This window comes from Gobio gobio (genome assembly GCF_949357685.1).
Source record: "Gobio gobio genome assembly, chromosome: 25".
In the NCBI taxonomy this organism is placed as follows: Eukaryota; Metazoa; Chordata; class Actinopteri; order Cypriniformes; family Gobionidae; genus Gobio; species Gobio gobio.
Window position 1 is genome coordinate 20,316,208 of NC_137121.1, and position 18,285 is coordinate 20,334,492.

Genomic DNA, 18,285 nt, shown 5'->3' on the forward strand with positions numbered 1-18,285 from the left:
TTACACCACTGGCGGGCGGACAACATACAACATAGCGCGGGCATTAGGCAAATCGTTGCGGTTCGATGAAAAAAAAAGTATATGTCCATTTTGCCGATTTTGAGATTTTTCGACGGATTGAATGTCCAGGTTCATTTCCGTATACAGTATGCTTCACATATCTAAATGGCCAATGAAAAGTCGTGAAATCATGTCATCTGATTTTCACGTGTATCCATTTGGTGTCAAAGCTGTCAATCACGCCGCGTATCTCCCGCCCTGTGGAAGCATCTCGCCGGTCTCGTGAAGTTGCATCTTCATTTTCACTTTTCTTTTCTGCAATACATTGCCAAATAAACATAGCCTGGTGAGACAATGACTTTCCTTCAGCGAGGTAAACGTTTTCCCCGACGCCAGACGTACGTCTAGAAGTGACAAAATTACGGTAGGACTGTACAAAGTATCTGTCTAGCATTACCATGTCAGTGTATTGATTCATTGTCCCTTCATAGTTTGCAAGAGACATTTAATAAATTTATAATTAATATTTAATAAACTGAGCGTATTCCTCTGTCAATATGAAACGCGACTTGGCCATTCTAATTCATGACCGGAAGAACGCGTATCGACCAACGTTAATGTAAAATATGCACGTATGTCCATTTAAACTCAATTTTGGTCAAACGTGGATTATATCATTACACTGGCAAGAATATGGTTACATGTAAAGATGCCGTACCAAGTATGACAACGCTACATTCAACTGCTTTTGAAATACGGTGGTTTTTTCACTTCCTGAAAAGTAACCGTTTTGGACATACGTGAGTTTCATTTTCGCGACGAAATGTATTTTCTAGTGACGTAGAATCGTAACGCAGTGGGATTCGAATTACAGACAACTTGTATAGGCGGTTCAGAGTCGATTCTTTCTTTTGGGAGACAATAACTTTATTTATTGTGCACTTTCGACTTTACCGAATGTTTACATTCACAAACAGCTACATTACACACTGCATGAAAGGGAATATTCGGAATACCCTAATAGGGGCACTTTAAGTTGAATATGTTTTAATAGCGTGCAATTCATAATAATAACTTTAAACAATTGTAATTCACAGACAGGAGGCTCTGCTGGCAGCCATAAGTGAGAAAGATGCTAATATAGCCTTGCTGGAGCTGTCTTCATCCAAAAAAAAGAAGACGCAAGAGGAAGTGGCTCAGCTGCGGAGGGAGAAGGATCGTTTGGTGCAGCAACTCAAACAGCAGGTACGGACTGCGTCACAATGCTCCGAGCGTATCCGTTTGTCCTCAAGGTCAAGTTGTTTGTTTGCTTTAAATCAATGATCATAGAGTCGCTGGAGAAGTTGAAAGGCCTAGACAAAATACATCTTTGTTTTGACTGGTGAATGCAAACAACGTCTACTGATGTGCTTGTTTTAATTGATCTCTTCTTGACCCCCTAACCTTTCGCTTTCATCCGTTTCTACCCCCCTTTCTTTCCTTACATCTGTGCCTCCTCTTTTCTCCTAGACACAGAACCGCATGAAGCTCATGGCGAATAATTACGACGATGGCTACTTGAAAACGCCACCCGACCAAACCAACCACAAACCTCCAAAATCACCCGATCAGGTCACAATCCGGTCCTCTGCAAACATCAGAAAAGTGTTAAAGGGACAGGTCACCCCAAAATGAAAATCCTGTCATCATTTACTCACCTTCATGATATTCATTTTTGGGTGAACTGTTCTTTTAAAATGGTTTACTACTGTCATCAGCTTTTTTTTTCTTTTTCTCTTCAGTGGGAATTCAATATGGCTGAATATGAAATAATTGTACCATTGCTGTATTTTGCTTATCTCATATTCATAGGAGCTTAATCTTAACAGCAAGCCAAAGAAAGACAAATTGGAGGTGTGGTCAGTTTCATACTTGTTAGTAAAATATTAATATTAGAAACTGAGTTGGAAACGGATGCCCCATTGTCCATTTCCATTGCAGTCCCGTTATCGTGATTGAAATGGAGCTGCCCTCATCTCCAACGCAGACGCTATCATTTCCTTTTTACTGCCTTCATATTGATCATAACTTCTCAACCCTATGGATTTGTATTCTTATTCATGACTGTAGAAATCGCCCCTAAGCGCAGATCCAGGATCAGTTTCCCTTAACCCTCGCAATATAATATTTACCATCAAAGACATTGAAAGCTGATCCTGCGTCTGCGCTTACGGGTCGCTTCTACTTGGATATATTCGCATACTAACCTGATCTTTTTTCCCATGCTGCACTTGGCTAAAACCCTGCCATCTCTTAACCAATAGGATGATGAGGAGGGCATTTGGGCATAGCCTCACTGGCAGCCATTTTGTTTTAGAAGGGTGAGCATTTCTTTGATGGACATGTAAAAGCCAATCTCAGCTGCCCTGTTCCTCCCCATGTGACATCAAACCCTGCCTGTCTCGCTGTGCCTGTTTGAGATTGTTGACCATGTCATAGCTGTGCAAACGGGCTTCTGAAATGTTTTATTAGCAAATATTTTGAGCACTTTTTAAATATTTGTTTTGATATAAAACTTGCATATATATATAACTTATTTATAATTGCACTGCTATGAAATGGTCTACAAATCTCATTTCCTCTGGTTTTGTTTTTTCCCCTCTCTTTTTCAAGCCTGTTATCTCTATGTATGGTTTTGTGGTTAAACATAATCCCAGATGGCGCATTCTAGACTATAAAGTTTCCACACTCTCTCTGCTCTCACCAGATTCAATTCCTCCTCCTCCAAAAAAACCACAAGAACTTTTATAAGTTAATCATGCTGATAAGCACTTTTTAATAATCACGGTTACAAAATCAATTAAATGAAACTAATACAAAAAATAAAATGTGTAAGAAAAATGTCCAGTACAAAATATAACTAAATCATTTTTTGAGGCCACATTGAGAATCTGTGATTCAAAATCTAATTTTTAATCTGGAATCAAACAAAGTTTATGTATTTGGTGTACTAAATATTCAGAAATTCTGAAATGTTTACACTGCCATTTCAAAAGTGACAGTAAAGACTTTTATAATGTCTTTTAGAATTTCTATTTCTGAAAGATCATGTGACACTGAAGACTGGAGTAATGATGCTGAAAATTCAGCTTTGCATCACAGGAATAAATAGAAAAATGATTTTAAATTGTAATAATATTTCACAATATTAATGTTTTATTGTATTTTTGATTAAATAAATGCATTTTTTTATAATTCATTGCAATTTTTTCTGTAAAAAATTAAAAATTATAGTATATTTTTAAAATGTACACTGTAACACTGTCTCCAATTGAAAAATTTCTAGTGACCGATCAAATTTAATTTCTGTGAATTGATGCAATTTAATTCACTTTAATTTAATAATTGATCAGTCACTAGAACATTTTCAATTGGAGACCTGAATTTTTTTTTTTACAGTGTATAATATATTTAGGGCCCAAGCCCTGAAAGGGCGCAGAGCCCTATTGTTCTTCCTCAGATTATTCTTTGTTTTTTTTTTTTTTTTTTTTATTTTTTTTTTCGACTTCTCGGGTACTTTTGGGGCACTTAACATGCTCGAAAACTCTTGAAACTTCGCACAGGCGTCGGAATGCGCGGCCATCAGAGCCGGGCTGAAGCTGGTACCCGGGCGTGGCAGGGGGGCTCGACAGCGCCCCCTTAAGTGGGGTCTGAAAACTTGGTCCATATATCAAACACACTTGCACGTACATGTATGAAACTTGGTACACATTTAGACCTCATCGGGCCGAACAACTTTCGTGCTCATAGTTATGTGTCAGCCCAACAGGAAGTGAGCTATTATGGGTTGTTCGGAAAACGCATGCTCTGGAATTTAATATACTCCTCCGAGGCCATTGTTTCGATCATTGCCAAACTCGGTCAGCATTAAGTGAACATATCCAGGATGCTAAATTGCGAGCGGATTTTTGATATCTCGAAAAGTCTGGCCGTGGCGATGCAACGAATTTATGGCGAGAAAAGGGAAACAGGAAGTGTGTTTTAACTTGTGCAAACATTGACTGGTTTGGATGAAACTTCAGCTGTGTGTTCGCTGTAAGAGGCCGATCACATGGATATGACTTTTGTGAGTCAAAGTTATAGCGCCACCAACTGGCAGCAGGAAGTGTGTCACTTTCAAAAATGCTTTGAATCACCATCTTATTTTCACCAGATTTATTTCAAACTTCATCAGTATAATGTGAAAACATGACAGATAGAGACGTATGAAATGGATTCCTGAAATTTCAAATACTGTTGCCATGGCAACGTGTCAAAGTTTAATAATCTTTTGGCTGTTCTGAGGCTCTTAGCATGCTTGAAATTGCTTGAAACTGCTTGAAACTCAACACACACATCAGAGATGTCAGTCAGTACACATGGGCAAAGCCTCAGAAACGGGCGGGGATGAGGGGCTCTCTAGCGCCACCTTTTGACAAAAGTGAAGGGCTTCGTTTCATCTACAATCACCAAACTCAGTATATATATTGACCTCATCGAGCCGGACAACTTTCGAATTTACAGTCATTAGCTCCGACCAACAGGAAGTCAGATATTTTTGTTTGAAGGTGAATGTTTGGTTAAATCGGGGTCTGAGTTTTTACGTTCTCCTCGTAGGCGATTTATTCAATCTCCACCAAACTCGGTCAACATGAAACAAAGATACTGAAGATGCTAAAATGTGAACGGATATTGGATATCTCAAATGGTGTTTCCATGGCAAGGGATTAAATAAGGACAAAAAAGGGGAACAGAAATTCTCTGTGTCTGCTGCTCTCCCCTCAATGAACACAAGATGGCAGCATTGTATTAGTTTTGAAGCAGGATAAAAAAAAACTTGTTTCTCTCTCTCTCTCTCTCTCTCTCTCTTGTTTGTGATTTATGAGGAAACAAATTTGTATAATGACATGGGTATTAAACTGGTATTACGTGTATGTGTGTGTGTTTAAAAACATACTAAAACAATGTTTTATTAAAATGTAACCAAATAGCTTTAAAATAATCATACTATTTTTCAGATCAATATATTTATTTTATTTAATATATTTCTTCTGAATATTTATTCTCTGTCTGCCCTCCCCTCACTAAAAGGTAGCAGTGTTGTTATTTTTGAAACTCTCTCTCTCCGTGTGTGTGTGTGTGTGTGTGTGTGTGTGTGTGTGTGTGTGTGTGTGTGTGTGTGTGTGTGTGTGTGTGTGTGTGTGTGTGTGTGTGTGTGTGTGTGTGTGTGTGTGTGTGTGCTTGTTTATGTGATTTATTAGGGACGAAAATTTGTATAATGACATGGGTATTACACTGTTATTACAACGTAGTGGTTAATGAGGACATTTCATGTGTCCACATAATAAAAATATCTTTAAAAACATACTAAATAATGTATTATTAAAATGTAACCAAGTAGCTTTAAAAATATACTACAAATTACAATGAAAACATGGTTTATGAGAATATTTCCTGTGTCCCATAAATGAAATAGCTTTAAGGGGTGTGTGTGTGTGTGTGTGTGTGTGTGTGTGTGTGTGTGTGTGTGTGTGTGTGTGTGTGTGTGTGGGCATGTTTTTGTGAAATATCAGGACACAAATGTGTATAATGACATGGGTATGACATAGGTATTACAAAAAGAGGGTGAAATATGAGGACGTTCCCCATGTCCTCACTTTTCAAAATGCTTATAAATCACACAGAACAAGTTTTTTTCACAGAAAGTGAACTGCACAGTCTCCTGTGAGGGCTAGGTTTAGGGGCAGGGGCAGTGTGTGTGTGTGTGTGTGTGTGTGTGTGTGTGTGTGTGTGTGTGTGTGTGTGTGTGTGTGTGTGTGTGTGTGATGGGTAGGTTTAGGGGCAGGGGCAGTGTAAGGGGATAGAAAATACGGTTTGTACGGTATAAAAACCATTACGCCTATGGAATGTCCTCACATTTCACAAAAACAAACGTGTGTGTGTGTGTGTGTGTGTGTGTGTGTGTGTGTGTGTGTGTGTGTGTGTGTGGGGGCATGTTTTTGTTAAATATCAGGACACAAATGTGTATAATGACATGGGTATGACATGGGTATTACAAAAAGAGGGTGAAATATGAGGACGTTCCCCATGTCCTCACTTTTCAAAATGCTTATAAATCACAGAATGAGGTTTTTTTTCACAGAAAGTGAACTGCACAGTCTCCTGTGATGGGTAGGTTTAGGGGCAGTGTAAGGGGATAGAAAATACGGTTTGTACGGTATAAAAACCATTACGCCTATGGAATGTCCTCACATTTCACAAAAACAAACGTGTGTGTGTGTGTGTGTGTGTGTGTCCACCAACTGGCAGCAGGAAGTGTGTCACTTTCAAAAATGCTAAATCACTGTCTTGTTTTCACCCGATTTACTTCAAACTTCATCAGTATAATGACAAAACATGGCAGATGTAGACATACGAATGGATTCCTGATATTTTACATACTGTTGCCATGGCAGTGTGTCAAAGTTTAATCATCTTTTGGCTGTTTTTGAGGCTCTTAGCATGCTTGAAATTGCTTGAAACTCAACACACACATCAGAGATGTCAGTCAGTGGAAATGGGCAAAGCCTCAGAAATGGGTGTGTTGGAGGGGTGTTTATTACAACATAATCATGGTTTATGAAGACATTTCATGTGTCCCCGTAAATCAAAATAGCTTTAAAAGCATACTAAACAATGTTTTAATAAAAATGTAAAAATGCAGAATGTTTTCTGTGATGGTAGGTTTAGGGGTAGTGTGTGTGTGTGTGTGTGTGCGATATGTAGGCTTAGGGGTAGTGTAGGGGGATAGAATTTACAGTTTGTACAGTATAAAAACCATTAAGTCTATGGAATGCCCTCCGCCTGTCTTTCCCCTTCCCCCTCTCTATCACTCTCTCTGTGTGTGTGTGTGTGTGTGTGTGTGGAGGGGGGGGGGGGGGCTCTCTCTCACCCTGTATGTGTGTGTGCCTTTCTCTCAGTCCTTCCCCTCCCCCTCACTCTCACTCTATCATTGTGTGTGTGTGTGTGTGTGTGTGTGTGTGTGTGTGTGTGTGTGTGTGTGTGTGTGTGTGTGTGTGTGTGTGTGTGTGTGTGTGTGTGTGTGTGTGTGTGTGTGTGTGTGTGTGTGTGTGTGTGTGTGTGACTTTCTCTATTTATTTTTTATATTGGACCACACATATTGATTTCAAATATATTCAACATATTTTTTTCAGAGAGTGAAATAAAAAAAACTTTCTCCCACCATTTAGATTTTATTTCTTTTTGTTGTTAAAATCTTGTGAACCTGGTTCAATGTGCAGATTGCCTCTCTCTCAGTCCTTCCCCTCCCCCCTCACTCTCAGGCTCACCCTGGGTGTGTGTGTGTTTGATTGTGTGCGCGCACGTGTGTGTGTGTGTGGTGTGTGTGTGTGTGTGTGTGTGGGGGGGGGTGTCTCTCTCACCCTGTGAGTTTGTGTGTGTGCCTTTCTCTCTCGGAATGATAATTTACCCCTTTCGTATCATAGACTATCACAAAAAACTATCACTTTAGTGTGAATAAGTTAAAAAGAACTACAAACACCTTGAATTAAATACTGGCCTTCTGGACTTACAAAATTTTGAGCAGGAAAATATAACTTTTATTTATTTTATCCTATGACATTAAAATTAATCTAGATTTAAATTACATCATGGGTGTGGCTTGTGGTGATAGTGGCACCAGCTGCTGCAGTAAATGTGGCATATTCGAGCGATTTAAAAAAATTATCCTGTTTAAATGCATATTGCCTGCCGTGCACAGTTAAGCTGATGCCACCGGCGTGGCGGTGCCACCGGCTTGGGCCCGTCATCGCTGCTCGCAGCTTTAATTTATATTGTAATGCATCATTTAATAGTGAATCTCCAAATTAATGTAGAAACAACATAACGATAGTACATTTAAATATTTAGTATTAAAAATACTTTTTATGAAGTACTATGAATGAAGGCCAGTTTCACCGATACTAATACTGCAATCGATGTCTTTATTACATTTAGTTTTTCTAAATTTCTGGAGGTGAAATTAATAAAAGATATTGTTTTTGCTGTTTTTGACCCGTTATCCATAATAAATAAGGTTATGACACCAGTGAAATTTCACAATTCTCGATTCAAATTTTTATACCACACCAAAAACTAGCCTACCTAGTTTACAATTTATTCTAAGACAACTAAACAGTCAGTAATAAGAACAAATTAACAAATTACAAGCAATAGTACTGTTGGGGTAACAGCTTAGGACCCAGGACCAGTAGTGAAAAATGAAGACCAGGAGTCAGGAGTCAGATTAATTAAAGAAAATTTTACTGAAGAATAGTTTGCAGTTTCATCAGCAGAAGCCAGCTCAAGAGGAGTTTGTAGGCCGCGCTCCCTCTAACAGTCTCCCCGCCTCCGTCTAACGTACATACAATTTTCTGAACAGTTATACTGTTTTCAAGGTCTAGACACGTCATTACTGCCATGTGGAATGATTCTGATTGGTTCTAACAACATGCAACGTAAGCAACTTTCCACACGTAGACAGATAGCAGCATATATCTCTAAAAATGCGTAGACTTGATGTCGCCCAGGCCCAGATTAGTCTCCAGTGACCTCGGAGGTCACAGAAAAGCGTCTATAGGTCTGGCATCGCCTGCAGGAAGGCCCATATCCAATACTGGATCTGCACAAATCATACAACGCACACACACAATACTCCAGAGAATACCAGTTTCCATCAAGGTCGGAACATCTTAACTAACTATCAACAAAGCACTTCTCCAAAACATGCTGATACTACATTTAGTACAGAAGTGACTTTATTCTATTCTATAAAGAAAGAAAAGTATATCAGAGAGGTACATTTCTGTTACATTTTGAGTCCCCAAAAGAGTCACATAGCTGTAACATAGATGACCCCGGGGGTCGCTTTAGGAAGACATACAGTTAACACATGCTGAGCTCTTCTCACTTCAAACACCAAGGACATTTGCCTGTCAGCACGTCTTGACACAGACATCAGAGCTGGATTCAAAAGCACAGAGCAACTAAAACACTACAATATCCAAAATCACTCCTTGAATATAGAGAACTGATTTATCAAATGTAGGAAATGGTTATAACTTGATTATCATTCATTCTTATTTTAATATTGATTAAATATTTAATATTTAATATCATTCTTGAAGGATATGTGTCTGATGAAGAGACAAGTGATGTTTGGCTTGACCCTTGACCCTTCATTCCCCCCTTTTAGACCATATGTGGGGGTCCCATACCGCCACGTCTGGTCTACAAGTGAGGTCACTACGGAAGGTCAAGTGGTGACGCATGTTTCCCTTTAGGGTCACAATTGTCTCTTCACCTCATCACGGACATGCTGGCCACTAAAAAGACCAGTCCCCGTTTTGAGGCTCTTTTACCCCTTCCACTCACAAACAAGGCCCCAATGTTCTTCTTTTCTCAAAACTCCTGATCAACATACTGATAACGTGCTTTCTCTCATTGAGAGGGGAACAGACAATATAGTACAATAGTATTCATACAATTCTTTAGGGTTTCAGTAAAAGGAAATATGAAATAAAATAAAATAAAATAAAATGAAAGACAAATCCATATTTAATCTCTGGAAACCGGGCTAAATGAGCAATCTCTTTTGCTGCATTCCCATCAAGTTAGAGGTGTGTGATGCCTCTAAAATCTGAACACATGACTGAAATTTGCAAGGTTAAAGTGACCAGAATGATCTCAACTGACCCTTGAATGCCAATGTTTCCTGGCTCTAAATGTATGCGGCATTTGGTGAGCGGTATAGAGGGGCCAATATTAGGGCAGGGGTTGCTGTGTCCAGTCTTGACCTTGGCCCCCACGGAACACAGCTTCCCCTCCCTACAGTGATGCTGCTGGCCTCACAGACATCTGCCTCACCGCTCATACACACCTCACATAAAAACACCCCCCTTTTTGGAGGTGCCCCAATGGCGGTGACCCCCATTGGCTTAGGTTGTCCTCCGCTGGCCAAAAGAAGAGCTTACCTGTCATTGGGGAATCACCTCATGCTCATTGGTCATCGCTTAAGATCTTTGACCCTCAACAGGATCCGATATTCTCTGGAGCCTTTTGGAAAGTGCATTCAAGAGTCAGCAGAGCCCCGGGTCTGCTTTCAAATGAGTAAAAACATGGAGACAGGTTAATAATAGTTCCTGATCACACAGTTTTCCTGATACCAATGTTCTCGTGAGACATCACACACGCCTAAGACGGACCCTCAGTCACCACTCAGAGAGCAAATACAAACTTTAGAAAATATTAAGGAAGAAACAAAATCATACCTAGGGAGGATCATTCAATTCATGATAAAGATAAATATTGACTAAGTCTTTGATTATTAATTTAATTAAGATATATATACAATTATATTGGAGAGGCAGTGGATTCTAGAACCCACCCTTTAAGTTTCTCCTGAGGCCAATGTTGGGGTATTAATGGTGTACCAATTTAGGCTGCTTCCTAATTTCCAATGCCCCTCTTGTCAAATTATAATTTTGAAAAACAGAAAAGCTCTTTTTCCTTCAAGAATTTAATTGGGAAAATGTGCCTTTATCATTGGCCTGATTGATTACCAACAAGCACATCCTCATCCTTACAGAGACATACTAAATTAACACCCCATGTCATCATTATCACCAGGATATATCACTCAGAAATAGGGATAGTAGTGACTTTTTTTTTACCCATCATAGCCCACATAAATTTTAACCATAAATGAACATAACCATAAAAAATAAAAATAGTTAATGTTAAAACCTTTTCATCAAAATGACTTAATTATCAATTCGTATTCCATTCAATAAGCTTGTTGACTCATCTTTATCTTGTTGACATTATGCTTAATCATACTAAATACCAAATTATTAATCACCATGTTATTAGTACAACATTCAAAATCATTCATCAGGGTTTTCTTTAAAGTACCATTTTCTAATTTTCTTTTATTCTCAATGTCTTGTTCATTAAAACTCTTCAGGTGTAAGCTCCAAATGACCAAAATATTAAACCTCTTAATTCATGTCACTTGGTAGTGATACTTCATCAAATCCTCACTAGCCTTATCTTGCCACTTACACCCAAACGTGTCATAACTTTACAAAGAACTTACAGATTTCATAATTTCCCATATTACTTTAAATTTGGACTATAAGTCATCATCAATTTCTTTAAAGCTGTTTTTCCATTTAACTTTACGGGTGTTCCTAAATTCTATTTCAACATTAATCTTTGGGCTATTTCTCATTATTCTTCTATCAATCTGCAGATGCCACACAATATGATCATTATTGTTTCTTATCTCTACTGCTCTGCAGAAACCAAAATATTATATTCCTCTTATCTCAATCCCAGTCACACAGAAAGACTTAAAGTCACTTGCTTCTTTAACATTAATTGTGGTTCTCTATATAAATCAAAGTATCATAAAAAATTAAAATAAAGTAAAAATAAAACTTTTCATTTTTAGAAGTTATCTCTTTGGTCGCCCTCCGGCCTTTCAGAATTTTGAGGGAGTCTCTGGATAATTTAGATAGTGACTTCAGCCAATTTGTCACTTTGTCTCTGCCGTCAAGTCTATAACATTTACGCCTACCATTTTTAATCAATTGACATTATTAAATGTAAGCCCTCAGTTGAATTTAGACAATGGTTTTAACCCATGATGGACGGCAATCTTTAACTTTACAATTCCACTTGAGCTAATCCAGAGAGTAATTCAAATCAACATCATAAATGACAAAAGTCGTCATAACAGACAGAGCTGGATAACAATCCATTTAAAGCTCGTCCCGTGTTCTGGATCGTCTTTTCACCAGATTCCTTCAAAATTATCAGTTTCTCTAAAGGTTGTCGTTTACCTTAACCCATCTGTAATGGTCAAAAACTCATTCCAAAGGTTAATGACACCCCATCAGGACAGAACAGTTCTAGGAACACATACAACACTTACAAAACATAAAGAGCAGTCACACCCACACACACATAAAACATTAATTGCTCATTCTCAAATTTTACTTTTAGTGTTTACTTAAATTATTATTTAAACTCAGCTTTTGCATCTGCTCATTATTAATTTGTCTCTACAAAAGTCAGCTGGATTGTTTTGGTTCTGATATAATTTCTTTTGTTTTGTTTCAGCTTTAGCAGGGCGATAACAAATTGCACCATCCCTGCTACCACAAGCAGTCTCTCTCTCTCTCTCTCTCTCTCTCTCTCTCTCTCTCTCTCTCTCTCTCTCTCTCTCTCTCTCTCTCTCTATAACCTTTTTAACAGTCTTCTAAGACTTTAGCTTCAATGTTAAATTCATTCTCATACCCTTTTAAACACTGTTTTCCCTAAAACATGTCTTATTATTTTCAAGTGATGCCATGTGCTTTTACTCATCAATATCTTCTATCATCTGTGGCACAGGCTCAGGTATCAGCCTTGAGTTTGAAATAGAGAGAGACTTCTATGCATTCAGTACTGGTACTGCATTTTCATAAACTTTTAACTTGTCACTCTAACACAGCATAAGACTTGGCTAGAGATTGCATTTATCTTCCAATAAACATCAGACATTATCCTTTTAACTCTATCTTTTGCCAGAAATTACGTTTTCAAATGATCATAATTTTATATTTGTCTTTTGCCCATACAATAAATTTAAACTTCAAACATCTAAATTGAGTCTGAGTTACTCTTCCAATTTTAGCCCCAGCACCAGAAATGACATGGTGGGGCAGATTCAGAGAAGCGAATTGTTTTATTACAGCTCTGCATGAGCTTATCTCTTGAAACCAAAACATCAGCTTCTAGGGTTTTTAGCTTTTAACACCCATTCTCCTACGGTGTTTTTACCAACATCCAGTCAAATAAACTTTATCAGAATTTTACACGAATCATTTTAACATTTTTATCATTTAAACCCTCTATGTCTCTAATTATATAGTTACGTCGTTATTCTTTTAACCATAATTTATTTTAAAATGATCATAGATCTTTCCTTTTAAAAGGAATTTCTTAAGACTTCAATTTATTGAACTTATTACTTATTTCCTTATTTTCAATCTGTGCACCTCTGTTTAAAATCCCTCCGTGTCCGTGACTATATCTGCTTTTTCCTTTTTCTTTTCAAAAACAACTTCAAGTCCTTTTACTCAGACTACACAGACCAAATCCTACATAATTTTCAGTGATTTCTGCCTATTTATCTCATAAACAGTTAGGAATTAAAAATTTTCCAGTCTTTTAGCTTTTAGCCAGTCAAGTTTCTGATTAACTTTTCAAATTAGAATTAAAACCTTTGCTGCCCATTTACTTGATAATTCTTTCAAATTTCTTTGACGTCAGGGCTTCAGAGCAGCGCTGCTTACAGCGTTTGCTGTCTTTCGTCTCAAAATCTTTATCTGGACTGATCATGTCACTCAAATTTTTAGCCATCATTTTAGTCAAAGTTCATACTCACCTGAAATTATACCAGCAGAGATGGAGGCGGCGATCTTTAACCAACACAGCTGTGGCTTCTGCGTGATGAAACTGCAAAGTACACTTATACGAAAAAGTCACTTACTGGTCCATGCCAATTTGGGTCATACCTTACATTTTACTCGGGATCGTTCCTGATGCATCCCTGGCAAACAACCCTGAATCTATTTTTATTTTGTTTAACTAATAACTTAATCCCTAACTGTCTATTGTCCTAAATCCACAAATCATACAACGCACACACACAATACTCCAGAGAATACCAGTTTCCATCAAGGTCACATCCCATTTTCTCCAAACTCTTTACATTCCTTTGAGACGTTTTAACTGACGAGGATACCTGCCAAAAACAGCATTTGGACATCATTTTGTGTGTTTTTGTCCGTTCAAGCACAATAAGACATAAAAGAGAACTCAAATCTGTCTGTGAAGCGGATTTCTGTGTGCGTTTCGGGTGTTGTGCATGTCCAGTTTTTAGCTGACGCACGTTAACCAACTGTTAACTGATAAGATTAGAATGCTGAATTATTAAATGTAATTCAATTAGAATGGAAGAGTGCTTTTGAACAGCACTGTGTTTGCGTGTTTTAATTCTTTATTTTGCATTAATAATAATACAATTTATTTCCAAACCTTGCAGGCATTATTAAATACATCAATTTGAGATGGTCTGCAGAAGATTACTGCACATGCCAGTTTGCTGTCAGTTTACAGAAACAACTAAATTAATGAGGACAGCTTATCAGTATTTAACTAAAGCAATGTTCACTGGAAGTCAGGTATGACCCAGAATGAGGGACGATATCAACAAAAGCTAAAATCACATTAAGAGACAGCATAATTACATGCCTTTGGGCAAGAGCCCACCCAAGCAAGAACAAAAAACCGGTCACAATAATATAATGAAATCAAACTCAATGAAATCTTAGGGTTTTGGGGTAATGTCTTGTCTCGTCATGTCTAAAAAGCATGTGTTTGCATGCCAAAATATGTCTTTTCAAAGCACCGTGCTGATAGAAATGATGTGCTTGCATTGAACAATATCAGCCCCAGCAAGCTCAAGTTTGCAGATGCATGAGAACAGACTGTCTGTTTCCCGTAATCCTTTGTTCTGTGGTAGTGACAGTCTCTCTGCTCTGTAGACAAGATCTGGGCGGAGAGCTACAGTGCACAGGAGCTCTACACTGGCCACCTGATTATCCTGTACAACCACCCCAAAACCCTTTACTTACAGAATCAACTCAGCCCACATCTCATCACACCAGTTACCCAGGACCCACCGTCAGTGACGACACACACATTTTCACAGGTAACACTCAGTGAAATAATGTATTTTTTTATGCATCTTGTAATTGATCATTTATGTTGTCGAAAATTTGCAACGTAAATCTGAAAGTAATATAATTTCATTGTTATATCAGACCTTCTTAAGCCGCTTTTACACTGTCGGGCCGAACGGTTCCAGTTATATTTCCACTGGTATGGCACGGCAAGATTACAAACCGTTCTCGGGCCGGAATTCTCAGCACGGTTGGCTAATGGTCGAATGAGTGTAGTGATGTCACCACTCAGGATTGTTGACTTGCCTGTTGCCTGGCTGACAGTTTCTCTGTAGCTGGCCAAGCGTGATTTGAGAACAGTAAACAAGTTAATAATAAAATTAAAAGAAATGTGGTTGCATTACCAAATCAACGACTGACGCACTGGTATTACATTCCAAAGAGTGGGCGTTATCAGCCAAACAGAGTAAAATAAAACCATATCCGTACCGACTGGGCCGGATCAGCACGGAATGGAACAGTTAAGCAATGAGAACGGTTTGGCCAAACGTTGGAAAGGCGGCTCTAGTACTTTTGAAATTTTCTAGGTGTCAACAAGTCAATCAAAAAATGTTATGGCTTGTAACTATGGACAGCCTATTTCCAACAAATAAAAACATGCTTTCATAGATCTTATTTATGGCATAAAAAGTTGATATACCAAGTCAAAATTATGACAAAAACTATTGACAAAAGGACTAAAAATGTGAAATTGGCAAAAAAAAACATGAAGTTGAAATTGAGATAAAGATATAATTATGACAAAAATGTCCATTCATAATGATTTTAAAAAAAAAATAATTTACAAAAACTATTATTTTTATATGGTGGAAAGAAATTGGCTTCTGGTGTGATGGAGAACTTTTTAAAAAGTGTTAATTTAATACAGATTAATTATAAAAAACAAAACAAAAATGGACACTTAATCAAGCCCCTGACCTGCGCACAAAATCCATTATAAGAATTTATTATAAATATTAAAATCTTATTTTAATATGTTTATTTTGTACGTCTTTGTATTTTGATATTACAAATACCAGGCAGATTATTTGCAATTAACAAATGCTAAAATTCAAATGTTTCAAATGAAAAAACTTTACAGGTATCAAAACATGTTTTGCACATGATCTGATTCACGTAATTCTTTCTGGGTTTTAGTGGGAGCCTGGGATGGTGAGTCAGTGTGGAGCTTCAGTTAGGATCCTTGGACCCTGCTCTGGCCCTCCAGAACCTAACTGGCCATGATCGAACCCTCCAGCTTCCTCCACTGTCTCTCTGCCCTCACCTCTCACCTGAACTAAACCGGAGCCCTCAAAGAGTCTGTAACAGTCTGTAGTCTTAATACTGGTGCAGCATTGAAAATATGCAGTGTTAGTCGAGTCGTGAATGCAATTTTAATTTCGTTCTCTTGATATGTCATCATGGTTGAGTAAAAAACTGATTTAGAATGTTAACCTGATCAATGGGTGGTGCTATATAAACATAACTGAATGCCAAACTGTTGTTAAAACAATTAAAAAAGTGTTATGCTAATTTAACTGCACTCAGTATTAAGACTACTGGACCTATTCTGCGTTTAGGTAGCGTCTTGCACTGGTTATACTTCAATGGATGACCCTTCCTCTTTACCGAAAACCTATAGGACACCTTCAAGAGCATGATGTAAACATTTATAGATAGTGATGTCTATTTGTCAAACCTGACGGCAAGTCAGTGGAAAAAAATCAGGTTCTAGATGTCCTTTAATTCCAATTAACAGCTGCTACATGGAATAGACAAAGTATATGAAAACAGTTTGCAGTGCTCATGAAGGAGTCATCGAGGGGTGTGCGCAAGAAATTACGGTTCTCACTTACTGAGACTATAGTTGTTTTCTAGCAGCTCTTAGAGAGGACATTGTAGGCTCCCAAGTATCTCCATATCATATCCTGATAACCAGTTTCTGAGAGCTCATTGCTGGTTCTATGTACTCTCATAAACATGGATATCATTGTGTGTCTCTCTCTCTCTCTCAAAGTGGATTTTTTATGTTGCATTTGTGGCCTATTGTCTTCGTGAATTAAAATTACAATAAAAAAAATGGATAGTCCACAAAAAAAGACGAAACAATTAAAATGAAAACAAGAGATGATCAAATAAGACACGGGTATGGGTGTTCTGAATTTGTATAAATGTGTATGTATATAAATATGTATTATCAGTGTTTTCACTCTCTGAAGTTTTCTTTTACTGCTTGTGTTGGGATTTTTCTGTGCATTCTGGACCAATGAAATTTCACAGTGAGCGTCGTGGCTACAGCAACTTTTAGTTTTCTAACGTTTGAAAAAATCTGGGTCTGGTTTACAAACGCTTTAAATGCTTTATTTTGAGATTTTATGCTATTTTTTGCAGCTGTTACGCAGCAGTGGCCAATTTTATCCTTTCTATCTGAAATAGATAGAGAAATTAAAATTATGTGTATGTTCTACTCTGTACGTGTGACACAATCTATACTCGTTGTCCCACGGCGAAAAAATCATCGATTGGCAGAGTAACTTAACATCTGTTTTGAATCGCAGCCGATTTAACATGGACTACATGTCACGTTTTATTCATTTGCAGCTTAAAAAACTTGACTACACTAAATTATTTCCACCCACCCTGTCATCTTAATGCTACAGAAGTAGTTCACCCCAAAATTAAGATTCTGTACACTTTAAAAAGTGATCAGTTGACTTGTGTAATTGAAAAAATTAAGTTGAAGCGGAATTGTCAAGTTCACATAACTTAAATTACGCATGAATTTTACTACTAAATCATTTTAAGGCAATGGGTTTCCTCACTTTTTTTTTTAAGTTAAAGGATTTGTTCACTTAAAAATGAAAATTTCCTGATAATGTTTTTCATTTGCAACCAACGGGTTGAAGGTCCAAATCAATGCAGTTTCAAAGGGTTTCGAAGGGCTTCAGAGGCTCTGCACGATCCCACCCGAGGAATAGGGTCTTATCTAGCCGAACCATCGGTCATTTTCTAAAAAAAATAAACATTTATATACTTTTTATTCTCAAATGCGTGACTTTGGTGTTCTGCTTTTGCGTGATGCCATCACGTCGGAAAGGTCACGCACAGGACGTACGTACGTAGAAGTACCAACCAGGTGTTAAAAGGAATGGGCCAAGACTAAATCAAACGCCCTTTACAAAAATAAAGGTTAAACAAAGATGTCGGACAATTTTAAGTTGGAGGAGAACAGGAGATGGTTTTTCGCCACTGGGTCGGTACTTACACCTACCTTTCCGACGTGATGACGTCATACGCCGTGAAGAACAACAACACCGAAGTCGCGGTGTAATTTGAGGTTAAAAAGTATATAAATGTTCTTTTTTTTTGTTGAAAATGACCAATGGTTTCGCTAGATAAGACCCTATTCCTTGGGTGGGATCGTGCAGAGCCTCTGAAGCCCTTTGAAACTGCATTG

The 18,285-nt window shown here is 37.8% G+C and overlaps 1 protein-coding gene across 1 annotated transcript in view; it reads left to right on the forward strand.

Annotated features, from left to right (window-relative positions):
- The window catches only part of erc1a (ELKS/RAB6-interacting/CAST family member 1a), a gene marked incomplete at its 5' end in the record, with an annotated part of 36,159 nt that extends 19,262 nt beyond the window's left edge, over window positions 1–16,897 (forward strand). The window contains 4 exons of the mRNA XM_079809376.1: window positions 1,098–1,245; window positions 1,516–1,611; window positions 14,652–14,818; window positions 15,987–16,897. Of these exons, the coding sequence (XP_079665502.1) occupies window positions 1,098–1,245; window positions 1,516–1,611; window positions 14,652–14,705 (298 nt within the window). The 3' untranslated portion in view covers window positions 14,706–14,818; window positions 15,987–16,897. The remainder of the gene's footprint in view (window positions 1–1,097; window positions 1,246–1,515; window positions 1,612–14,651; window positions 14,819–15,986) is intronic.
- Window positions 16,898–18,285: the final 1,388 nt, after the last annotated feature.